This window comes from Melitaea cinxia, chromosome 26, assembly GCF_905220565.1.
Source record: "Melitaea cinxia chromosome 26, ilMelCinx1.1, whole genome shotgun sequence".
NCBI lineage: Eukaryota > Metazoa > Arthropoda > Insecta > Lepidoptera > Nymphalidae > Melitaea > Melitaea cinxia.
The window spans coordinates 7,525,657-7,552,813 of NC_059419.1; the positions used below are offsets into that span (position 1 = coordinate 7,525,657).

Genomic DNA, 27,157 nt, shown 5'->3' on the forward strand with positions numbered 1-27,157 from the left:
CTACTTTTTCGAGTCGTCTAAGCTTGATCGCGTTGGCTTCGGAATTATTGAAAGTGACCTGGAAAGAATATTATATTGGGCTATAATTTCACTATCATTAATCATATTTTTTATGGAAATTTTGATTTCTATTTCAATAAAATAAGTAAAAAATTATTTGATTTTTATAAAAAATCAAAATCTCCAAAAAGACAAATGACACGCTAAAACCCTTTCCATGCTAAATGTGATAACAGCAAACCACTCTTATATAAATAAAAAATAAAATTAAACTATATAATATCTAAAACTCACCAAAAAGCATATGATATAAATTAAATATATAATAAGTTTTCAGTTATAATATTGTTGATGTGAACGCAAAAGAACCCAGGAAGCAATACAATATAAACAGTGTACCTATTTGCCGAGTTTTTCTTGCGAGTGACTTAAACAATAGCAGCTGCAATGATAACATTTGCATTTTAGTTGGTATAAATTGAAAGTACACTAAATAACTTGATACTAAGCCGCGGAAAAAATAAAGGAACAAAAATAATGCTTAATGTATTCGAAGTAAATGATAGTTTAGCAACTGTAGTCGATATACTACACAGCAATGAATAAGAATCATATAGGTGAATAGTTTTGAGATACTATAAAAGTTTAGCTAATTCTATGATATTCATTATATAATCTAGGAAGGTACCTTCGCTGTGCGGGTATTGGAGCCGGTGGTTGAGTAGCAGGTGGTAGGGACGCTGGACAACTACCAGATAGCGTAGATGGCTGGCTTTCTTCCTTCTCGTCATCCTCTTTTCTATCTCCTAATCACAAGAAAATGTATAACAATCAATTTAACAAAATCATCAATTAATGATACGATTCAGCCTGTAACATCCTACTGCTGGGCATAGGTATCTCTCTCCTTCAGAAGGATTGGAGCTTAATTGACCACTCTGCTCCACTGCAGGTTGACGGATATGTTCCCTACTATGAGTAACGATCGCTATCAGGTACTTATGATAACAACCGCGACCGACGACTAACTAGCTCTTCGAGGCACGGCGCACACACGTACAAATGCCAATATCCGCCCCAAGCGGGTATCGAATCTACAAACCGTTGGTGTTTTAGGCAACTACACGGACTAGTACTAGATCGATTGTTATGGGTGTGGAAACACAAAATATACAAGCACAAACATGCCCAGGGCACGGCAAATATCTGTGCGGCCAATACAAATGTATGCTATATGCGGAGATCGAACCCGTAACCACCAGCGTAACAGCCATAAGCCAGTGCTGTGACCGTTCTGCTATCGCGTCTTCTTTATAGACTACAAACTAATGAATAAACAATTAAACAAATCTGTTGTTAACATAAATAGTTACTAATCTCCCAGTTTTATTACTTATGTTACTTTTAACATCTCCAAAAATATGTGCACAAAATTTCATGATGATCGGCTAAGTAGTTTTCGCGTAAAAGCGCAATAAACAACCCTACATTCACATTTATAATATTAGTAATTATAAATTATAATATCAAAATAATACCAGCTGTGCCCGCGACTTCGCCCGCGTGGAATTTAATAAATAAGTTATTGTTCAGTTCGCAGAGTTCAAAAATAAATAAATTTCTAAAATAAAAGTAGCCTAAGTAATTCCTTAGTATATTAGCTATCTGCCAGTGAAAGTCCCATTAAAATCGGTCCAACCGTTTCAGAGATTAGCCGGAACAAACAAACAAAATTTATAAAAAATATTTTGGTATATGTACCGTGTATATATGTATACCGTGTATGTGTATATACACATGAATTTAGTTAAAAGTGGTTATTTTAATATTACAAATAGATACTTCAATTTTATTTATTTGTGCAGATAATAATTAACATCGATATGTTAGGGATATGTGCTATGTGGCTACGGCACTAAAGAATTTAGCCACCTCCTCTCTTCTCGTGGGTGTCGTAAGAGGCGACTAAGGGATAACAAGGTTCCACAACCGCCTTGGAACTTAAGAAACCGACCGATGGCGGGATAACCATCCAACTGCTGGCTTTGAAATACACAGGCCGAAGACGGGCAGCAGCGTCTTCGGTGCGACAAAGCCCGTACTACGGTCACCAACCCACCTGCTCAGTGTGGTGACTATGGGCAAAACACATGAGTTCACGTTATTTTTGGCGTAAACTTGTGGAGGCCTATGTCCAGCAGTGGACTGTATAGGCTGAAATGATGATGATGAATGATGTTAGAGATAGGGATGCAGAAATGTACCTCGGACGATCGGTGTATCTCCAATGTAGAAAGTAGCAGCTGGTGCTTCAACAGTAGCCTCTTTAACGGAGCCATCTCCACTAACGGCGCTTAAAGTGTCTGTACTATCAAACATTATTGTGCGTTCCTTTGCTCGAGGGACGCGACTGTCTAATTCCTAAAAATCAAGTAAGTGAAGTGATGAAAATATGACAAATTAACGAATATATAAGTATTGCTAATTTAAAATAAGTACTAAATAATAAGTAATTTTAAAGATATAATAAAATATAATATATAAAAAGATAATAAAATAAGTAATAAGTAATTTTAAAGTAAGTAAGTAAATAGTATAAGTTTTAAATATGTACGTAAAAATAAGAGGCAATGAACTTTTACAACATTTTAAAATTAATAGCAATTACCAGAATGCTTTACTTCTTATATATCAATTTTAAAAATTCAGTCATTTCAATGTTATGTTTCAAGATGTTTTTAACTTAAATATTTTAATAGTGAACATTATAATAAATTTTTATATTTCACTAACCAGTCTTTCTGTGTCAGAATCTGGTTCATGTACTTCATAATCTTGAGAATAGTGTTCACTAGTAGACTGGTGTTCTAAGCTTTCCATCTGTACAGCCGTCACAGGATCCAAAGTGTCAAGCGAGGACACCATGGTGTTCGACCCTGGAGGGCGCGCTACGTTATCTTTCTGATTAGTATCAAGCTTGGCAGAAAGCAGTACAGAAGCTAATGGAATAATGTTTTAATCTTCTTAAAAGCCTTTCATTTAAATGTTATTATATACTTTTTTTCTATATTTTGGTTGTACTCGTAGGTACTTTGTTTTCCGTAATAGTAGTAAGTGATGATTAAAAGAACGAAAAAAAAAACTATTTCAAGTTTGTAATGTACACAATGTAACAAGTGTTACTTTTTTAAATTTACAAGGGTGAAATTGCGGTGTTAAAATTTCTTGTTGAAAGATTAATTCATTAATCCATATGTTTTTATTTATTGAGTGATCCTAAAGCAAGGATGGATATATCTGTAATAATAATGATTTAATTAATGCTAACAGATGAGTCATGCCAAATAGAAGTAAAAATAAAGAGTGATTTTGGATTTTGAATAACTAGTAAATAATAACTTACAATATTGAAGAAAACCACAAATGAAGATAAATTTATTTGAATGTAAAAAATATTGTTATGCTGAAAATATGGAAAGTTATCATCCTAATTAAACGAATTAGAAAAAAAAATGGACACAAATGATTTAAACGACTATTTAAAAATTTTAACATTAATCACTACTACATAAATATGTTCTGTAATTTTACAGGTTCATAATGCTTAGCTAAAAAGCTTTGTTGAATTGTGACCAATCTTATAAATTATAAAATTTATATATATGTGTATGTTATATAGTTAATATTAAGGTTTGTCAAATGGCTTACCTCCAGAAGTAAGGCTACCAGTCATAGGAGTATCCACTTCATAGTTATACGTTGCTCTCGTAGCGTTCGAACTTGTCGCTTCTAGGCTATCCGTACTGCCTAGCATTAGATCAGCACGAGCTCTATAAAATAAAATCCATATAAAAGAGGAATATAAAAAAGAGACAAGGCATTATTTCTTGATTTATTTAAGTTTTTGATTCAGAGTAGGTGACTACACATAACTGAATGTAAGTGATTTGTCTAAGATTAGTTGCGATGATTTTATTTTATAATATTGTTACTTCTAACTTACCGACTGAAACTTCCTGACGAACTTAACTCTTCGTCTTGACAACTCCAAGAACCGCTAGCTGGATCTGTGAAATGTTTTCCAGAGATAATACTGTGAGCCACCGACCTCCCAGAGGAGGGTGACAGCTCACGGACTGCACTTCCTTCTCTTGAGAAATCCAAATCGTCGGGTTTATCTTCAAATCTCTCAGAAGACGTAATTACAGTTTGCTTAGAAAAAGTTACCACTTCACTTTCTGATGGCTGTCTTTCAATTATAGTCATTAAACTGTCCATTTCTGAGGGCTGTGAGGCTAACGAAGAAGACATTTCAGAACTCATAGACATACCACTTTCATCATAAGGTTTAGATCTCGCTGGTATATCTATACCTCCTTCATTATCAAGGCTTGTTATAGTTTCGGATACCTTCTTTCCATCTACAAACTTTTGTTGAATAACTGTTTTAGTTCGTACAAGTTCTATAACACCGCCCGCAGATGTTGAGGTAGAAGTTGGCTTTTGTTCTTCTTCTTTTGTAGACTGTTCCTCTTGGTCTAAAAGTTTCATCATTTCTTCACAATCTCCTGGAATGGATTCTGCAGAACCATCGCTAGGGGCTGCCGCGCAAACGAAAGACGAGGTTTTTTTACATTCTTCAACTACTTCGGTGGTTTTAAGTTCTGATTTTCCAGGTTCCGGTTCAGGTACAAAAAATGATCCTCTTTCATCGAATTTTTTTACTGTTACAATTTTCGGCCGAAATTCTTGCATTTTTTGTTCTAAAGCCAATTGTTGATCAATAATTTTTCGGATTGCCACCGAATCAGCTAAAAGTTTTTGCGATGGACTACCGTAACTTCCTACTTTTTGTGACGGACTGCCACTTTTCTGTGAAGGGCTACCACTTTTTTGAGATGGACTGCCACTTTTATGTCCAGGACTCCCACTCTTAAATGGAGGGCTACTTTCAGAACTACTATCATAAGATCGTTTCTCTTGTTCTAAGAAACTGCTACTAACAACTTTGGGGTCTGCTAGTAATAAAGCTTCCTTTTGTTTTGCTAATAACTCAGCCTTTAAAGCTTCAAGGCAAGCAGTTTCGAGGCCTTCAAATTCTTTAAGGCTTGATACAGATATATCATCCCCTTGACTTTTACTTAAAATGTATCGGCGAGGTAAAGATCCATTTAAGGAATCTTGAGATGATGAAGAATGTTGTTGGTATTGTTCCATTAAAGCTCTTTCGAGGTTTTCGAATTCCTGTAAGGAACTAATAGATATATCATCATTGTCGCCTTTTAATCTAAATCTCATACGTGAGGCCATTTCTGACTCAGAAAGGCTTCCATAGGAATTCCTAAAACTGCCATAACTTCCAATTGATTCTTTCTGAGAACTCAAGCTCCCAATTCGACTGGCATCAAAATCTGTCATTTCTTCCTCTTTAATATCCTCTAAAGGAATCCTTTCATAGTCATACCTAGGATCTCCCTCAAACTGCATTTGTATCCAGCGCTTACCTGCTTCAATTTCAGCTAGTTCTTGAGCTTGCAATCGCTTTTGTTCTAACTCGTATTGTAAAATTTCTTCATCTGATAGTGATCCTGATCCGGAAGCACTACTGACGCTTTCTTGTTTTTTTGATGTTTTCGACAAATATTCTTCAACCTCTGTGTCATGGCGTTTTATATATTTTTGTGCTTTTATTTGCATACTTTTACCTTCAGGATCGGTTTCTTGAGCTTCTTTCGCAACTTCTTCGATAACAACAAAATCGTCCATTTCACTAGGTTTATCAACCATTTCAAATTCGTCACTAGTCGGAGATTCCTGTTCTTTCTCATATGTATGTAAGGTCTTCTCCTCAGTAGTAATGATGAGTTCAGATCTGCTTGTTTCAGTCATAAGTTCCGATTTTAGTTCTGGAGTTTCTGAAATATCATACATATCATCAAGGATATACTCCCGTCCATTATCTGTAGAAAGGGAACTTTGACTTGGTGCAGATAAAGGTGTATGTGGTGTAGAGATATGCTCATGAGATTTTAAGCTTGTTGTTGAGCTTTGCTTGCTTTCTAAATGGTCTTCTGGAGTTCTCAAACCCGATTTCTCTATTTTTGTTTTAGGAACGGATGAATCACTTTTTGATTTCAATATTTCTTCGTACTGTTTTGTACCTACGGGAATTATATCGTCTTCAACATCTACGAACTCTCTTTGACTAGGTGGTTTCTCCGTAAGAGGAAAAGGTATCGCACTTATTTCTGTAACAGTTTTTTTAATACATTCTTCTTGCACTTCTTCTAAAATTTCTGAAATAGAACTTGAAGGCAAGGTTTCATCCTTTTTTACGACAGTTTTTACTATCGGCGTATCATCTTGTAATAATTTGTCTTTTTTTGTGGTTGTACTACCAAATTTCTCAATTTCTTCATACTCTGCCGAGCCTACAGGAATGATTTCACTTTCAATATCAACAAATTCTCTTTGTTGTTTTTCAATTTTTGTAATAGAAAATGGTACTGCATGTTCACTATGCACGGACACTTTGGTAACAACTTCTTGTGTATCATCTTTATCTAAATCGAATTGAGATTGAGGTGACAAAATATCAATTTTTGAAATCGATGAGGATAGAATTTCATCTGTTTTAAGTTGACTGGATATAGTTGTATCCGAACATTCTTTATCTTTTAAGGAATCATCTTCGAATTCAGTACTTTCGGAAGTAGCTTCAAATGGAAAATGTTCGGGAATCATTTCTCTTGGCTGAAATCGCATTTCATGAGATCTTTTCATCTTACCTACAAGTTCAACTTTATCTGTTTTATATTCATCATCTTCACCCGATATTTCTTCATCACTTGTTTCTTTTACCTTTGATACTTGCCCTTTTTCGGGTTCATGAAGAAATTGTTCAACATAAGTACTGCTTTCCATTAATTCTTCTTTTAACTCATTTGCAGATGGAACCAGTGTTTCAGAAGCATCTGAAATGTCTATACTTGCTACATGACTCGAACCATCTGAATCAAGACTTTTCATGCTATCTCTTGAAGCAAGTGAACTACCAGCGGTGAAGTAGTCTTTCGACGTTCTTAATGACTGAGACGAAACATCATGACTAGTAAGTGCCGTTTCATATTCTGTACCACTTTGAGCTGTCATCATAACTTCAACATCCGATGAGAGTGGTCTGCTTTCAGAGTGTTCAAAACTATGATAGTGACTCTCACCTGAACTAGACCATCCTTCTATTTCTGATGCAGATCTTCTTTCTACAACGCCTAATTGTGATTTAACGTACTTTTGAGCTCGGAGCTTTACTTCAGGGCTACCTTTGGATGAACTATTTCTGTCAGATAAAACGAGATCACTCTCAGTTTCTAATATAGAATGAGGACCACTATCAGATTTTATCGATATATCTCCTTCTAAAGGTGGACTAGACTCTTTATGGTGAATTGTTTCTCTATCATCGTCTGAAAACGTTTCTTCTTCTTGTGAGCTTATCTTATGAGATAAGCTATCTGATTTCTGGCTATCTATTAGTTGATCTTCCTTATTTTTCACAACAGTCCTATCAGTATGATCATCAGCATGATGAGGTTCTTCCTTGATCACTTCAGGCATATCTGGGCTAATTAAAATTTTAAACTGAAATTCAGATGGAGATTGTTTATATTTAATACTTCCATCATTCTTTTCACTTATTATTTCAACTTGCGCTGCTTCGAGAGACTGCTTAACTTCATCTATAGTTTTTTCTAAAACTGATAAGTCAGCAAGAGGCTGAGCAGATATCAATGAATCCAAAGTAACCCTTTCAGACTCAAGTTTCATTCCATGAAACTCGGCAGAGGAGAAATCAGTATCATAACCACTACTACAAATATCTTCCGTGCTTTTTTCTTTAATTAACCTAATTTCTTCTCGTTTGTGTTCCGTTCCCGTAAGAAATGCTGAATCTGCTTCCGTTGAAAATTCTGAGGCATGTAATGTTTCGGCACTAACTGTTGAATCCATTGATTTTTGTAAAACTTCACCTTCATGTAACTCTAAAGATTTTAGCATGTATTCAGTATCAATACTCTCACCTGATTTCATCATAACATCTTTAGACGTCATACTTATTTCATCAGAAATTTCAAAAGTACCAGGAGATGTGTCACAGGTTTTTGTAGTTTTTACACTGCTGTCAATTTTGGTATCAATTACTTTAACTTCATCAACACTGTCCTTAGGCGAGTGTGGTGTAGCCGTAGATGTTGAATCAATAAGTTTTTCTTGTGATAAGTCATTAGTAATGCTAACACCATCTTTACAAACGGATACTTCTAATACCAAATCTTGGGATTGAAGGGGTAATTTAACTGGAGATTTGGTTAATTTATCTTTTTTTGGAGTGTCGTTTATTTTGTCATCATGTGGCAATTCTGGTACAACCTCGGATTCTGAGTGTGTATCTTGACTTCCAGTACGACTAAATGTACTTTTGACTGGCGATGTTGAAACTTTAATTTCCTTTATGAAATCGACTTCGTACACTTCGTCATCCTTTTTAAAAGATTTAGACTTACTTTTAGGACTAGTTTCAGTAGAGCCACGTCTATCAGTAGCTTCGCTTTTAAAGCTTGGTACATGAGAAGCATCAGAACTTAGATCGTCATGTTCCTTACTTTCAATAATTGATTCTTCTTTGTGATGTTCAACTTTTGAGCTTACGACTTGACCTTTTTCAGATACTTCAACACTTGAAACCCTTTCATCCTTTTCAACAATTTTTAAGTTAGATTCTAAAAATGCTGTTTTTGATTCATCGTCGTCCTTAACGTCTTCTAATTCTCCTGGTTCAGTGAAATATTCCTTACCCCATTGTTCATGGCACAAATCTCTTTCTGATATTTTCACCTCCTGCTTTTTCTTAATTGTTTCATCTTTGATAGCAGTCATTCTCTCCTCAGATTTAGTTTGCCTTCCAGAGTACAGACCTTGCTCAGAGAATTCCCTTTCCACTTTTACTATATCTGTGTCATCATTACTTTTAGAAACAGTTTTTGTTTCGATATCAGATCTCTTCGCTGTCGCTTCATGAGCCTTCTCCATTTTCTTTTGAGACGTTTCAGTTTGTTCACCATCTCTTTTAACTGTCATCTTTTCCTTAACTTCATGTTCTTGACCTCGCAACTCATGACTTGTTTCAGTCTTAATAATAAGAGAATCATCATCGGATGATGATACTTGCTTAGTTTCAGAGAAATATTCTTGACCTGATATTTTTCTTGTTTCTGTTTCTTTATGTGAAAGTACTGTGCTGTATTCACAAGTAGTTCCAAACTTAGCAATCATGTCCGACATAACAGCCTCAGGATCTATACTTGTAAACTTTAGTTGGGACCCTTCGACAGTTTTATGCACTGATGACGACGACGTAGAAGTTTCAATTCTAGATTCTGAGTAAAAAGTGTCTGAAGAAGTAGATTTTTCTGTCTCTTCTTGCATTTCTCTTTTAATTTGATCGATTACATCCATGCTTTTTTCGATTGTTCGATCAACAAGCTCAATAGCCCCAGTAGTTATTGTTGGTTTGTCAACGTTAATGAATGATAAGTTATCGGCTACGTGCTTTGTTGGTGATTTAGGTCTTGGAGCAGCGCTTAAGGCTTTTGATGCTTCAGTTAATAACTCTGAAAAGAAAATAAAAATGTATACACAGAGAAGATGGTAAATTAAATATTTGTGCATAATAGATTATATAAATATTGTGAGATCGAGTCTTAATTATATCATATATATTTTATTTAACATACTTGTTTCGTGTTAATGTAAACGAAGCGATCAAAACTATGAGTAGTATTTAAAAACGATGAAAGCACATTTTATTTAAAAAAATCAAATTTAGATTTATAATGATCAATAAATTATGATATGAATGTTGGTGAAGAAAGCTGATGTGATGGCATAATTTAAAGAAAAATCAGAAAAGATTCTTGAATCAAAGCGAAACTTTACTCAAAGGTGAACACTGATGTGAAGTGGAAAAAAAAATTGCTAATCAATAACAGAATAAAAAATTAATCTCATTAGAAAATTGAAAAAGCGACATCAATGATTTTTTTTCGTTTTGTGTTCACTTACCTAAGCAATGTGAGGACTCCGCAAGAAACAAAGTTAAAATTTACTGTGCGACAAATATTGGCATAACGTTTGTGACTATTGCAAAATAATCTTAATGTTTTGATTTCTATGATATCTTTATCCTGTATTTTATAATTTATGTATATATTTATTCTACTTTTCTAATCTAAGTGCTCATCGGAACGATAGCTCCATTTTACCGGCGGTGATACGCTTTAAATTTATAAAAAAATAAATTATAAATTACATGCAAGATTCGGCTTAAATAAAAATGTGGCACAAAAATATTTTACTATAATAATGTCTACTAGGTAAGGACTAAGTAATGTTTCGCTATGACTCTACTTTGCCACCATCTAATGCCATATGTCCAAATTAGTATTTATTAAATAATGTCGGTAATATCAAATAAAATACCAACATTAAAATTATAATGTTCTTTAATCTTTCTTTCCTATACTGAAATCTTCGGCTAAAATGAGATACATATAAAGAAAACAAAATGTAACTGTATATCTTTGTTGTACTAACCACTTTGATGTGCCTCTGTTTCACTAATAAAGCTGTCTCCAGCTGACGAAGCTCTTGGTGATTGCCTACTCGCATCAAGGAATGATGATTCGGAACCTAAATATTACTAACGATTAGAATCTACAAGCAAACACAAATTAATGATCATTCCGCATTTGAGGTGCAGCTTTGTCTATGGTTCAAACTTATATTAATTAAGTTTTTGGAACGAAAAATATGTTTAGCATGAAGATATGTACTAATAAATGTGCAGAAAAAGCAGTAAAATGTGTATACTTTGACTGTTTGTATGAATACCAAGACTGCAATATTTTCTTTTTTAGGGGAAATAAAATTTTATTAGTCTTTTTATACCAGTATATTTAAATTGTAAGTTTTTTAAAACGTACACTATATAAAGTACACTTACCCTTAGGTTGTAATCCAATTTGTTTTTCAGAAACACTTTCTTCGGCCTTTGCTCTTTCCTTCATTATTAAATCTACAGGCGATGGTGGTGGGGTTTTGGAAAATTTCGAAGAAAGGTCTACGGAAAATAAATATATAATAATTGTTTAGTAAGATGATTTAAAATTTATAACTTTTTCGCAATTGACAAGAAGAAATAAGTAATACAAAAATATTAGTCTTACGATTTTAACTACGATCTAAGTAAATTTTCCAAAAATAGTTACCGTGAGTTACATGACTAGAATCAATTCTGATTAAAGCACCTTGCGAAGAAATGTCTTCCAGCAAATTTGAACATCTTCTATTCAACTCTGACATATCTGGGGCTTCAATTTCATCTTCTTTTTCACTTTTTTCGTCTCCAGTTATGTCAATTTCTTGAGCGTCATCTCTAAAAGTAATCTTTTTGGTTTCTACTAGTGAATCATCAAATTTCTGTTTAATTTCTCTTGTATCACCGTCTCTGATACTTCCGTCTACTTTTTGCGATAACTTTCCTTTCTCTAAAGATTTGTCGTCCAGTTCACTAAATACCTTACTTTCCGTCATTACTGACGTCCCTTGCGAGGAACTAGTCGAGGTATGAATCATTCTCGAAAGAGATCTTTCTTCTTCTAAAAACTCTCTACTTTTTGTAATAGCGTCAGAAGCGTCTGATGCTAAAGTCTTAGAAACATCAAACGACGAATGTTCTTCAGAAAATGTTTTTTCATCAATTGATCTTGAAGTTTCTTTGACACTATCTATTGATACTTTTGAGAAATCTTTAGTTAAATCGACTGTCGAGTCTTTAGATAGTTCGTTTGTGGCAAAATCACGAGAGGTGTCTTTGCTGTCTATAGATGACTTGGAATAATCTTTCGTTAAATCAATAGACTTTTTTGATAAATCAGGAGTGCCTCGATCTTCCGTTTGATCTTCAGTCCTAGATTCATCTTTAGTATCTATCGATGTTTTGGACAAATCTTTGGCTAAGTCAGCTCCACTGATTTTAGACAAATCAGCTGATGTTCCATCTTCTACAACTGACTTCGGTTCATCATCTGATGATTTTGTTAACGTTGATATTACTGTTGTGACTGATGATTCAGTTGTTGATTTTGATACTAAATCAGAGCGCAAAATACTGTCTACAAAGTTAGTCTTTTTAACAAATTTATCTTCTAACTTATTATTATCGAATTCTTGTTGCGTAAGTGAAGTTGAGCCAGTTACATCATTGAATTCTTTATGTTTCAAATCAGAAGTGGTAAGCGATACTTCTGCATATTTAGTGTCTTCTTCAAAAAACTCGGCCTGAAATAATGAAATGCATTTACAATCGGCTGCACTAATCAATAGTATTGTGTTGTATTAATTTTATAACTAATTTGCAAAGAGTACAATTAGCAAAGAGTTTTTACCATATTCAAAAATTAAATACCTCTTTTTCTGGAAAATCGTCAGCATCATCAAGTGAATCCGTCCGAATTTTTTTAATATCAAAACTAGATGTCGGAAGTTTCCCGTCGATATCCGAAGATGGTTCAATTATTTCCAATACCTTAGCTTTGTCCATGTCTGGATTAAAAATTCAATAGTTTAAGATACAAATAAAATTTTATATTTTATACAGCACGTCGTTAGATTTATGAGTAACTACTGATAACAATAACAGAATACTATAATATAAATTTTATGATTGAAAATTGCAGCTAGTAAGTATTTATGTATGAATATATGCAAAAAAAGTTATATTGAACATTCAACTCTTTACCTGACTCCGAATCTGTATATATTTGTTCTTCAACTTCGTCCGGTGAACTTTGAACTGAAAAAGTTCTTACTTGTTTTTTCTTGGGCATTATAACAATTTCGCCACTGTCTCTAGAAAGTGATTTTATTAAACCTGGTCTTTCCTTTGTTACTTTTGTATCTTCAGAGATAATTACTTCAAGTTCAGTATCAGTAATATCAGATTTAATATCTGTAGTTTTGTCTAAATAGCCCTCTACAGTATGAACGGCTTCTTCAATAATCGAATCTACAGAAACTTCACCTTGTAGATCCTTTTGATCTTCTTTTTCTACTAGAAGTTCTTCCGAAATATCCAAATCTTCAGATGCCTGTTTAATGATAATTTCAATATTATCAGCCATTTGTTTCATAGTGGAATCCGATTTCTTTAATTCAATTTTTGTTTCATCTGTTCTAGGAATTACTTTTATTTCAGTTTCTATCTTAAAATCTTCTTCCGTATCTGCCTCTGCAATTCTTTCGAGTGAAATTGCAGGACTAATACAAGAATGCCTACGTTCTTCCTTTTGAGGTACTTTAGCGTCATAGGATCTTTTTTCAGTGTCAAGTATTTCTTTGCTAATTATTTTGATATCTTTTTCTAATATAGGACTTCGAGCTGCTGCGACAATCGTACTTTTCTGTAAAATATCTTCTATGACAGGTTCCACTTGTTCTTTTGTTATTTCTTGAGTTTCTTTTAAGCTTAGATCTTTCGATGTAGATATTTTAACTCCAGGTGTTTTATCGATTGATTCTGTAACAGTGACTATTTTTTCCTTTTCAACATCATGTTCAAGAGCAGATGCTTGTACTTTCATTGTTTTTTTGTCATGTGAATGTATATCTTTTTCATCGTGTTTTTTAACCTTGTCTTGTGATTCCGCAGCATGAGCTATTAGTTCATCCATTACCAGCTTATGAGTTGTATCTTTTCCCATAATTACTCCTTCATCCTTTTTTGTCACCTTTTTTGCATCACTATCAAGTTGTTTTTCATCAATAATTGTTGTTTTTGATTCTTTAGTGGAACTTATATGACTTTGCGATGATTTCATTGACTCAGATACCTTTGTAGAAATAGTTTCTTCACCAGATGGATATTTAGTAACTTCAGTTACAGTGACTCTTACTTTGGTATCCCCTCCAGGAGTTTTAGATGTTTCAGTGAGCGTTGTTATTATTATTTCTTCACCGCTGGGTCCCACTTCAGTTTTGGTTTCCGTGGATGAAGTTATATCCTTTTCGTCTCCAAGGTCACCTGATTTATGCAACATACTGTGAATCGTATCTTCTAAGGTAGTTTCACTTATTTCAGATGGCAAAGTAGTATATGATTCTTCTTTGAATGAAACAATACGTTCTGATGTTCTTTTTGATATAGTTTTTTTCCCAGATGGATATGTAGTAGTTTCAGTAACGGTAGTTTTTATGACTTCTTCGTTTGTTGGTAATTTATACGTCAAAGTTTCAGTCTCTATAACAATTTCTTCACCGGAAGGCCCAAAATTAGTTTCAACTGTAATTGAAGGCTTATGATCTTGAGGTAAACCTAAGTCAGGCGAAAATTTATAGTTTTGATCTTTGTTTTGAGTACTATTATCTTTTACTGAGGATACAGACTTAATGGATTCGGAAACTTTAGTAGATGTTTTTACTTCTCCTGAAGGGAAAGTCGTGGTTTCAGTTACAGTTACTCTAGTTACTTCTTCACCAATTTGGTTTTTGTAAGTCTCTGTAACGGTTGCTACCGTTATATTTTCGCCTTGTTCACCAATCTTAGTCTCAGTTTTTGACGTAGTTAATTTTTGTGAATTTTCTGCTTCAGTAGAGTCGTAACTACTATCTTTGATGATATCCGTTTCGTTAGACCTAACAGAAGGTACTTTTTCATCTAAGCGTTTTGTAGAATCTTCTGCAGATTTTATTATTTGTTGTCTATGTACTCGCACATTTTCTGAAACCTTCGTGGATACAGTTTCTCTTCCAGACGGATATTTAATAGTCTCAGTTACAGTTGTTCGTACTATTTCTTCACCTGGCAGCCCATCAATATGTTCGGTCACAGTCGTTATTGCAATATTTTCACCAGAATCACCAACCCTGTATTCTGTAGTAGAAGTCGCTTTATCACCTTTATAAGACTTATCTGCTACTTCTTTTGATTTTGGTATACCTTTTAAACTTCCTTTTTCATCAGTCTTAGCTGAAGAGGTTACTTCAACAATTTTCTCAGTTTTTGTTAAAACTTTTTCATCAACAGTTTCTCTTTTTAATTGTTCTTCACGTTCTCTTTGAAGAAAACTATTAGTAACATGTATATCCGGTAAAGAACTGAAACAAAACATATTTGTAAATAAAACTTTATGAACATATACTTTATATGATAAAAACTAAATACTTTAATTGAAAGTATATATTTTTACCCGACTTCAGCTATATGTGGTAATTTGTGCACGTAATCAGCAACATGGTCTTCGGGAAAACCTTCAACATCATCCAATGAATCACCATGAATTAATTTTGCGGTTTTGGAGGGCTCAGTAATTTTGTCTAAAGAACAACAAAAAGTGAAAGATTAAAACATTTACATCAAATACTTTATAGTTTAGTAATTTTTACTTAAAAATTTATGAAAATATTTTTATTCACCTGATGATTTAATTTTAGTTTCAGATTCTTGTTTGGTTTCTACTTTTTCTTTCGTTACATGAGTCCCTTGTGTTCCGATGTCATCTTCCGATTCTTCGAAAGTGTAATCTCTAGATTCAGTTAAACTATGAGCATCAGACAGGCGTTTTTCATCTAAACGTATTTCACTAACAGAACCAACTGACGTTACTGATTGACGTTTGTCTGCCTCCCCTTAAAAAATTTTTTTTTTTACCTTGCGTTTATTACATTTTTTACCGACTTCAAAAGGGAGGAGATTACTATGAGGAGGTATATATATATATATAATGTATGTTCGGGGATAACTTAGTCGTTTATGAACCAATTTTGATAATTCTTTTTTTTTTGGAAAATTGATATCCAAGTAAAAAAAAACCAGGATCTGATGATGGGAATTCAGAGAAATCGAGGGAAATCGTCTAAAATCCGCATAACTTTTTACTGGGTGTACCGATTTTGATGATTTTTAATTTAATCGAAAGCTGATGTTTATCATGTGGTCACATATAAATTTTATTGAGATCTGATAACTACTTTTTGTGTAATCTTTGATAACGCGTAATCGCTTGACTATTTTTTCGTCTTCCTACGTTGTATTATTTGTCGATGTTTTTGAAGTCGGTTTGTTTTTCGTTTGCCAGGTAACACAATTATTAGTATATACCTTGATTGTAATATTCTTTTTTACCTTTATATAATAGATCTTCTTTTGATGTTGTGTCTACCCTATCTAATTGTTTACAAACGGCTGGCATTATTTTGGTAACGTCTTTGGTTATTTCCTTTTCTAGTGTTAAGTCATCTTTTATATGTTCTTCTTCAGAAGAAGTTTTTTTGTCTGTGACAGCATCTTCTGAACTTATTCGGTCCGAAATACCTTCAGATGATTTTCGATCAGATATTTCAATTTCTCTGCTGCTTTCGGAAGAAATTTTATCTGAAGCTTCGTCTTTTTCAAATGATTTGTCTATTTCTTCAGCTTCGGTTACTACCATCTGGAATTCTTGTTTCGTAACAGGAGCTTTTATATCCGGTAAATCGCTTAGTTTTGTAATTGAAATGGATTCAGTTCGAGAATGACGTTTCGGTACCACTTTTTTAAATATGACTTCCGCATCATCAAGTTGGGTTGATGTTGAATCAGAATCTTGCTTTTGTGATTCTAAAACTTGTGGATCAATTTTAATTGAAGTAAAACCTATGCTTTCTTCAAATTTTTCGTCACCAAAACCGCTTCCAGAGTCTGCTGTACCTTCATATTCTGCTCTCTCGTCAAAATCTGAGGATGATATTTTAGCTTTCATGTCTGAATGATCTGATTTTAAAGAGTCCGCTTCAGAATGTCGCCTAGAATCAGTATGATCTGAATCCTCTAGTGAATCTGAATAAATTCGTTTTGAAAAGAAGCATTCTTGAACAGAATCATCTTCCGGGACAGTTTCTATAAATTGTCTTGCTTTAGCACTTATTACTGGAGATTCATTGGTAGTCACCTAAAAACATTTTAATTATAACCTCATTCAATTTGATACATTTTAGTTTTAATTAATGTAAGTAGATTAAAATACAATTATTTATAGGTTACCTTTTCAGATTCTTTTAAAACTAGAGTAGGTAAGTGCACTTGAGCACTGTGTTCACTTTCATATTTTAAAAATTGAAGGGTTTCGTTCACATTCTTTTCAGTAACAGTAGTAATTTTTTCGTCTACTTCAATAATTTTTCCTTCATCTACGGGTTTTTCCGCTACTGGCCTATGAGCAGGACTTAATCCAATTTGATCTTCTAAATCGGAGAACTGTGAAGCTTCGTCTAACGAATCACTTCTATGTTTGGAATCCTTTGAGTAGACCTATTAAAATAATTTGGTACTAAAAATACTATCCTTTATACAATTTGTTTTTAAAAACTTGAAGCCTTGGTAGTTGACACTCATTACTTGATTTTTAATTCAAACTAGCCGTATCCTGCGCGCGTTGCTACGCTTTTTTTGATCGTACCAACTCAGAAACCTTTTTGGACTCATGCACAACACTTTGCTGAAGAGCATGACATAATCAAATGCATAGTTTACGATTCTATAAAGGACATACAGACAAACATTCATTTCTATATAATATAATTACATAAAAATGGTGTAAGATCCGAACTAGACACGACCTTAACCGATCTGATTAATGGATAAAAATTGTTTTTTATCTACTTTAGTGTACTAAAAATAAATCACAAATGGGTTGGTCTAAATTGTTTATAGCATTAGCTATAAAACAGTGCTCATTTTAATGTATGATATATTTATTAAACATGTGAGATATAATAACTAGCATCAATATATTTATTTACACTTTTAATGTGTGCCAACCCAGTAGTTAAGTAGCAAGGAAAATAAATGACAACTTTACGTTTTTATTTTCTATCGGCTTCATACTGTCGTCATAGAAACAAAAGTAAGTGTTCAAATGTATATTAATTACAGCTTAGCCAGGAATGTTTCAGCCAAACAATTCGCGATTTATTTTTAATATACTAAAGTAAATATAAAACAATATCCATCCACCAAAAAAATGGCTAAAAATTGTCTCTTGTTCAGATATCCAACTAAAATTACATGACTACATGTATATATATGTATATATAAAATAAGCATTTCACTTTCTTTTGATCCATAATAAGAAACCTGTCGGAGATCTGGAAATATGTGTGCACGTCATTACCCCGACAAACTTTATTTTCATTACCGTTTCTCATTAGTTGAAATAACATCAATGTTAAATTAACATCAATGAGCAAATGTGTGTAATAGGTGAAGATGATGTAATAAAATTTGCATGTCTAATCATTAATTATTTACCTTAGACTCAGTTTGAGATACAAAACTGACGTCTCTTTCTGTGCTCTGTTGTAAGTCAGCTAATGAATCAGTTTTGTCGATACCAGACGGCAACGGAGATTCTTGAGAAATTTTTCGACTTGGAATATCTTGTATATCTGATCCAACTGAATCGGTTTTAGTATGTTTGCTTATATCAGATTTTGTGCTGGCCACTGAGTGTTGAGTTTCAACCTAAAATTTTAATAGTAAATAAAAGTTTTTACTAGTCTAAACAATTAAATCTGAGCGTACCCCAGTAGCTATTTAAAGTGTTTTCAATGAGTTTGTCCGAAATAATTAGTTAAACATAATGACGAAACTATCTTAATAATATTGTAATAGAGTTACCTTTTCTTTAAATTTATCATCAAATGGAATTTCTTTTTCTTTTACAGTTTTGGTCATTTGCTCATCGCTTATTTTCATGCTTAACTCATCTTTGATTGGTTTTCCAATTACTTGTTCTACTATTGGAACTATTTCAATAGTTTTTTTAACATCATCAGCTTTTTTTTGTTTATCCTTGTCATCTGGTTTAGACCTGGTATCAAATTGATCCCTAATATCTATTTTTCTTTCAAAGGTATGTTTCGTAATGTCAAATTTTGATATTTTATCTTTTTCAACTTTTATTGTCGTCTGTGACTCAGTTTCAGTTTCTGAATCCGTTGATTTTTTCAAAAATTCACTATCTTCTTCAGACGATACTTGAACTAAAGTGGAATCAGTTCTCATAGTTTTAGGGAACTGTTTTGGTTTTTCTTCGTGTTTAACTTTTGAATCAAATTGTTGTACTGTTTCTTTAACTGACTTGACAGATTCTATTTGTTTTTCCGATTCAGTAACAATTTTTTGACTTTCAATATTAGTTATCTGCTTTGACTGTTCTCGGACAAAGGCTTGAGTGTATTCCAAACTCTGTTCTTGTTCTTGTGTGTGCCTTTTTAAAGCTTCTTTGGTGAGTTTGATTTGTTTAGATGCTTCGGTTGGTTCCTTTGATATTTTCGTTTCAAATGCATTTATTTTATCTTTAAGAGTAGCTTCAGCAATGTCTTTATTTTCATCAGTTATTAATTCAGGTGATCTATCGCCATCGTCTAATTTTTCTTCTACCCTCGCACTATCTTTTTCTTTTTGTGATATCGCTTCCTTAGTAAATGTATCAATTTTTATTTCAGTAGTTTGTTTAGTTTCCGTCGTTTGGTGTGTTTCAACTAAGGTAGATTTCTTAGGAGTGATTGTGACATTTGAGAAATCACCAGAAGGAAATCTCATAGATTCGTTACGCATATGTCGTTGTAAATGCTTTGGTGTGGGCTTAGCGGGTGACGAAGGATCAAATTTTCTGAATTGTTCTTGTTTTATCTCTTCTTTCTTCTCTTTGACGGCTTGTTCCTTCTGTAAATCTTTGACATCTTCAACTTCAACAGTTTCCGCTGAAGCTTTTGTACGACTTTGTTCTAATCTTGATTCTGCTTTTACCTGTAATATTTTTTTTTTGTGTTAGAAATAAAATATTCGATTTGTAAATAGTTTGCATGTTCTTACTGTGAAATTTTAATATTACCTGTTGTTCAATATCTTGAAACTTCTTTATATCCGGTTTAATTTGAGTTTTTATCTCGATTATCTCTTCGCGTAACTCTTTCTTTTGTTTAGATGATGGTACCTTACTGCAACTGAGTTTTCTTGTTATCTGTTCTTTCCTCTCAGCTACACTACGTTTTATATCTGAAATATAATTATAGTCATGTTTAAATAATAATAAAAGAAAAAACAATAAAAATTAACTCAAAGAGTGGTAACTTATGCACCTTCGTCTTCCTCACTTTCTTCGCTGGGTGTAGGTGTTCTATCCATTTCGCTTTTGTCTAAAACAGATTTTTCTTCCGGAGAATATTTAGCTTCGTCTTGATCTAGATCCTCTGTACGAGTACGTTCTTCGATTTCGTTATCATCATAAACATTCTCCTTGAGCTTGTTATCCTCCTCAGCTGCAATGATACGTTATTACTTATTGACTGTTGACTTATATAAATGTATAGATTTAATGTTTTGTTTGTTAGGGGTGTGAATAATTTTCAAAAACAAATTCTGAGTACTCGACTACTCAGTAGTTACTGTTTTTGTTACATTATAAAGTTTTATAAAACTAGTATAAAACTTTATAATGTAACAAAAACAGTAACTACTGAGTATATTAAAGTAAATTTAATGGTTATACCTTTATAAGCTTCAATTTCCTCTGATTCTTGTCTCTCTTGATATATATTTCTTTGAATACGTCTCTCATTTGTCAGTTCCGATTGCGGAGCAATAATATCGTCCCTTCCGATACGACATAATGCAAGCTCCAAGGAATTGTCTAAAATTTCAATACTAAAATTAGTAATTAATAATATATACTTTGTAACTGTACATTTTTTATGAGTCATAGAATTAAATGAAAATGTTTAAATAAATTAGTCATCATAAATATCGGATGTAATCTCTAACAATTAATAATCGCCCAGAAGTCGAAATTCGACAATAATTAATTTAAAATTGTAACTTTAAACATGATTTAGGTTCTGTTGTCAAAGACTATAGTCTATTTTAATAAAGAAAAGAATATATATGCGTATGATTGTCAAATACACGATAGTGTGTGTAGTGTTTTTTTTTATTGAAGTGAAACTTATTTAGGGTAAAATTTTCACGGATAAAACGGTAACGTTTTGATGAAACGGCAACGTTTTTGTCGATGGCGCTGGTACAGAAATCTAAAGCTTTAGATTTGTATAAATATACACGAGACTTAAAAATTAGTTTGCCAAAGAAGTTTCACTGCTGACATGTGTACTTTGTGCGCACGCACTTTTGGAAAGTAATTTTGTCCATAAGTTATAAAAAAATATTTGCATTGTGCACTCCTTCTCATCTCTATACTATTAACTATAAGTGTGCGAAATTTTATACTCCGTATAAATATATAGATTCAAATCAGTTACAATGTAATCTTAATTAAAAGTTCATTTGATCATAGTTTGAATGTTTGTGTTGTGTTGAAACAACTTATAGCATAATATACTTCTTGAATAAAAAAAAAATAGTTTTATAGAAAAAAACATTCTCATTCTAAAATATTAGGTTTTAAATTACACAGTTTAACAACTTATACTATCATTACTTTATCATGTATAAATCCTTTAACGTATTTAAGTTAGTATAAAACAAACGATTATTTTTAATAACAACGAATACAAAGCGGTAATGGAAAATCGTCTTTAAATCACCTTGTGCTTTAGTTCCAGATTGAGTCTTCCAGAGTTTAAGCATTAACTGAGCCTGTTCAGCTGCTGTTATTCTCTTCGCTTGTATTTGATTCACAGTCGCAACACTCACTCCTAACTCATAAGCCAAAGCCACCCAATCTTTACCGAGCAAATTACAAATATCTTCCAATCTAAAACCAAAATTATCAAATTTATAAAATTTAATTTACTATTTATAATAAAAAAAAAATAAAGAAAAATCGTGTCTGTATTCTCAGACAAGCACTAGAATAGAACACCACAGTTTAATTGCGTTCCACCCATTACGTTACTTCGGTCTATAAATTCCGACCCTTGGTAAATCGGGTTAATCCTATTATGGTGTTGGCCCAATCTTATTATAAAGTATAACCTTGCGTTTACATTTATTTTAACCTTGCTCACTGGATACACTTATGTACTACATATTTATTAACTGCCCTATATTTATTGATAGGTCTTCAATGTTTCATCGGATCTTATGAAGATAATCGTCTTAGAAAAAATCATGTTCAAACTAGTTTATATCAAAAAAACTGACCCGGTAAACTTCGAACCGCCATATTATTTTTCCTGAATAGGTTGATATTTTAAGTCTTCTGTCAAGTCATTTACTGAACAAAAAACGAACACAACAAAAATGATTATCCAATTTTGTGTTGGTTATTATTAAAACATATACAGTACCTTGGATCACTAAGCCGCTGTCGCCAAATTAATTCCTGTTCCTCTGTACGTCGAGGCATCATATCTGCAGGTAAAGGGGAAGTTCGTTCCACCAGTAAATCGTCTGGTACCATAATGTTTAGAACCGCAATCTAGGAAAAGAGCCACAAATACATAACATAGAAATACTTCATAAAAAGCATAAAGCAGATTAAAATTTACCGGCGTCGGTGAAGGCTCTCCTTTTGGAACTTTTGGATCTCTCATGAATTGACATCGGCACATTGGCTCTAAATCTTGCGTCTTAATCATTACTGGGAAAGCGACTCTATTCTCGCGGAACGCTCGGAAAGGTATTGACAGTTGCTCTCCAGATTTTGCCACTGGTACCAGGTTTCCACCAAATTCAAGATATACAGGCTTTCCTTCGTGCACCTACATTTCATAGGTAACAACCAATAATTGTCTCAATTTTAAATAACTATTTGATAAACAGCCAATAATTGCATTACTTTTATGAAAATTGAAATCATTAGTTTATTACTTTATTTCTGATAAAATCTGATAAAATGTATTTGATAAGTAAGATATAAAATTTTAAAAGGTTATAAGCTATAAAAAATCATAATTAATTAATTAAAGTAATTTAGTTCTTAAAGTAATTCTAACCTCAACATCGCGACTCTTGGCAACTTGTATGAATCTTTCGATTCTCTCCAAGGCCTTATCTTCTTTGTCATCAGTTACACAGAACATACGCAATTGAGCCTGACACTCATCTGTACGTTTAGCGTAAACCACGAAACGTGCCATGAAAGGTACATGGATAGCTTCCCTATAACAATATTAATTATTGATTAAAGCTGCTCGCTTGCCCTAATAGATGCCATTAGTATTACCATTTCTAGTACTCTTTTTTATTTTTTAATCTACTTGTAACAATAAAATACGTTAACAAAATATAGAAACGAAATCGAAAGTTAATCTTTTTTACAAATCGTTATCATGTTCAACAAAATGGTTTTCCTACGAGTCATCAACTTTAGTAGTTTCCAGACTAAATATATGTTACCTGTATAATTCAGTAGCCATTTTAGTCGCGTCTTCGATATGTCGGCAATCAATGAGCCAATACCGAGCGGATACAGTTGTCGTGAACGAAACACAATCGTTTACAAAGGTCAACGGAGTATTTTCAGTAACATCCTCCCAATGAGCGCGGTTAGTTCCTCCTGTTTGGAAGGCACGATGATTGAAGTAATTAAAACACAAGACTTTATTATACCTATTTAATTTTAAACATCAAGCTACAGAGGCAGTTTAGCTGTTACAGCGCCCTTTTTAGCTGCCGTTATTATTTCAACTATAATTAATTTATAACTGATAACGCATGCAGAAGCATTTATCTAAATACATTTATTACGAATAACAACGCTCCATTTTAATCTTTATACTAACTAATTTCAATATATCAAGAAGTGAACTAAAAGAAAAATTCTATAATACGAATATTTTTTACAACTATAAATATTAGTATTTACTGTAAAGTAGTTTTTATCAATTATGTAACAAAGTAACTTGGATAAGAAAGGTTAAAGAATAAAAAAATTAAAATAAAATGGTTCCAAAACGGCCTATAGCAAACACACAACAAGCAGGACAACATACCATAGAAAATAATAAATATAACGTACCGTGTTGTACTTAATTTAATGAAAAAAGTGATCTAGAACGTGAAACTCTTAATAAAGTTATTAAAGTTGACTTAAGCGTTGTGCTGTATTTTAAAAACAATGATATAATGTTTAATTGATTGACGATCTCTACAAATTTTGGTCTGATTTTGCGAAAAACAGATCTCTCGAAGGACAATCACTAAAAATAACCAAAAAATAAATAAATAAAATAAAAACAAATAATCCTAAAGAGTGAGGTAAAAATAAACGTGATTTTGAAAACAAAAGAATAGATGAGAAAGTAAATGAAACTGATAGGCCGTTTTGGAAAATAATTTGATCAGTCGAAGCAAAATAATAAAATATTCGAAACATTGACGCGGTTCATGAACTGTGATGTGGTGTACGACACCTGAACGATACGATTCTTATCACACTAATTAATAAAACCGTAAGATTTGTGCTCAGTTCTCATAATGTGGCGATACGGAATTGCAAAAACTATTCATCCTGAATCAAAGTCCACTAAACTGTTGTTATTTGGTGATATGTTATATATAAACAGCAGTGCATATTTTTGTTACCCCATGACTCATTGTATATGATACAGTGTAAGTGAAGTAAGAAAGCAAAAACTGTCAGCCCGTGCATAGAGGTAGAATGAATGTAAAGCAAGAAATGGAAAAAGCATTCAAAGTGACAGAGGGATAAATTAAAATGTAATATCGATGTCTATACTTATAGAAATGTTGTATACACATCGACATCGTGAGTAATGGATGAAAGAAAAATTTAAAAACCTTAAAGGACAAATCATAATAACGTAAATAACGTGAAACTTAACCGACGTATTGAGTTTTTTTTAAATAGTTATTTGTATATTCTAGTTTATTTTTTACCTTCGAGAGATCTTTTGCGAAATACCCCTGTTGGTGCGCGTTGAAAAGACGGGCAGCGTTTTATTTAACGCCGTACACGGTGAGCGTGCAACACACACAAACACACGAGAACAAAGACAATGTAGACACGCACAAAACGCACACATAGGGACATATCCCTTTAGCTGCTCTGTGTATTTGCTATAAGCGTATTTTGATAATGATATGTATTCGTCTAATGTAACCCTGCCTAATATGAATGTATTCTCTGACATTTTAGTATATTCGAATAGAAAAGTAAAGCTATTTACTAAATTCTTCGATAAACATGCTTATCCCCTCGTCTAGAATTTTGGGACAGTGTTTTTATCTAATAAAATATTAATTTTCATAACTACGATTATACTTTAATTATATTCATACGAAAGAAGTACTATGAATAACAATTTTACTAACTGGTCTATTGTTTTTAAATTATCAAATCTATGTAACTTGTAATGAATGTACTATCTACCGATATATTTTAACTAGCCAGTTTACGTATAATGTATCTTTCATAAAATTTAGTAAAAGTATCAACTAAACTATTGTGTTGTAATGGAATATTGGTATAAACACGTATCAAGCATCACTGCTGAGCCTTATTCAATAGCATTACTTACCTTTTGCGAAGCTTATAAGAAATATATAAATTTTATAGAGCCAATTTAATAAGCCATACTCCATTGCAACACTTCACAAAACTATTAACGATTACTGGAAACAATATCTATAAACTAAAAATAAAATATTCAATATTAAAACAAAATTTTTCAATTGATTTTCAAATAATCTAGAATCTTCATTTCCAGTAACTCAAAACAGTTATTTTGGGTTATGTAGTAAGCAAAAATCCCATAAGCTTACCTGATATGGAACAGAGGAGTCTAAGAGTTGGGGCTGATGATGTACTGTATTGGTTCGTCATCCCCTGTGTGTGGGGACGAGGAGCTGGCATACTGAGGGTTATGGCTTTATGGAATTTCCTTCTTCTGGGTTCTACAGTTACTACAGGTGATACCGCCACACCACGACCTAACAGCTTCGCGGTCAGTTCCGAGTCTATTATCTGAGCCTGCAAAATTTATATTCATGAACAGTGAAGCTTTTGATGAAAATACAATAGCTAAAGACCAAACGATCGATGATCAAATAAATGTACCAAAAACTTACTCACCCCAAAAGTTTGGCGTTTGTTGTTTTACATATAAAGCTCACAGTTTTAAATGGTGTTTGATAATAGAAGGTGAAAGTGCATAAATAAGCGATAATGAATACGAAACCACATGAAAAGCATAAATCAAATAACATTTACATCACATTTCTCACACATGCGCATCAAAATCAAAATGCAAAAAACATTATTTATAAAGCTCGAACATTAAAATATAATGCAAATAAAATAAATCATGCAAATCTCACGTTTGGTCTTTAGGAAATATATATAATAATATATAATTAACATTCACATAAAATGTATATAATTTAAGCGTAAGTCGAACCCAATAAATTTAGCAATTTCTTAAAAATAGAAACACCTATAACGTCACTCCAAATATTTGACCACACAACAGATTGTACTAATTTAAATGTATATTAAGATACATATGACATAATAAATCTTATGTAAATAACTATTTCCAAACTTATAACAATGTTATTACATGCTAATAACTAACCTAAAGACCAACAAGAGAACAGTAATGCATTTCAATTTTTCGGTACAGAACACGCCGTGTGAGTTTCAAGTGATTTCACATTCAACATCGCTTATTTAAATTGAAAACAAACGGTTGAATATCATTTTTTATTTGTTTATTTTTTTCATCTACAGAATGTTTAAGTGACTACTAAATTTATTGGGTACAACATTATTATAAGGACTAACGTATAACTTAACTAAAGATGGTAACTTTCTGGTAACGATATGTGCCATATCATTTAATAATTATAAAATGCTCTAATTTTAATATGAACGTAAAAAATCTACATTCACAATACAAATATAAAATTTTATGACTGAAATATTATTTGCTTCATCGTTGCATAAGATTATCTAAAATTTAGAATAAAATACTTTTAAAGCAAACGAAGATTCAACTGTATGTATTGCCGTCAACTGTTCATAAAGTGTATAAACCCTGTCGCATGCTTCGAAATATATATCTATTCAATTCCTCT

At 32.6% G+C, this 27,157-nt stretch overlaps 1 protein-coding gene across 1 annotated transcript; it reads right to left on the reverse strand.

Annotated features, from left to right (window-relative positions):
* Window positions 1–26,912, reverse strand: LOC123666447 (titin homolog). The gene is made up of 27 exons (XM_045600539.1): window positions 26,865–26,912; window positions 25,844–26,051; window positions 23,456–23,615; window positions 23,053–23,218; window positions 22,606–22,818; window positions 22,405–22,535; window positions 21,700–21,869; window positions 20,649–20,789; window positions 20,239–20,418; window positions 19,992–20,155; window positions 18,818–19,906; window positions 18,404–18,616; window positions 17,138–17,404; window positions 16,241–17,045; window positions 15,532–15,744; window positions 15,306–15,432; window positions 12,860–15,213; window positions 12,527–12,663; window positions 11,328–12,399; window positions 11,063–11,179; window positions 10,654–10,749; window positions 4,004–9,671; window positions 3,709–3,830; window positions 2,794–2,948; window positions 2,265–2,421; window positions 689–806; window positions 1–58 (listed from the first exon to the last, which is right to left on the reverse strand). The coding sequence occupies exons 1-27, from the start codon at window positions 26,910–26,912 to the stop codon at window positions 1–3; spliced, it is 14,349 nt and encodes a 4,782-aa protein (XP_045456495.1).
* Between the last annotated feature and the right edge of the window lie 245 nt (window positions 26,913–27,157).

Excerpts from the sequence above, each read along its gene's own strand:
- LOC123666447 (XM_045600539.1), bottom strand. The coding sequence starts at position 26,912 with ATGGCACATATCGTTACCAGAAAGTTACCATCTTTAGTTAAGTTATAC. Across the intron at positions 22,536-22,605 it reads GAGAGCCTTCACCGACGCCG|ATTGCGGTTCTAAACATTAT; the intron begins GTAAATTTTAAT and ends CTCTTTTCCTAG. Across the intron at positions 17,046-17,137 it reads TTTTAAAAGAATCTGAAAAG|GTGACTACCAATGAATCTCC; the intron begins GTAACCTATAAA and ends AAATGTTTTTAG.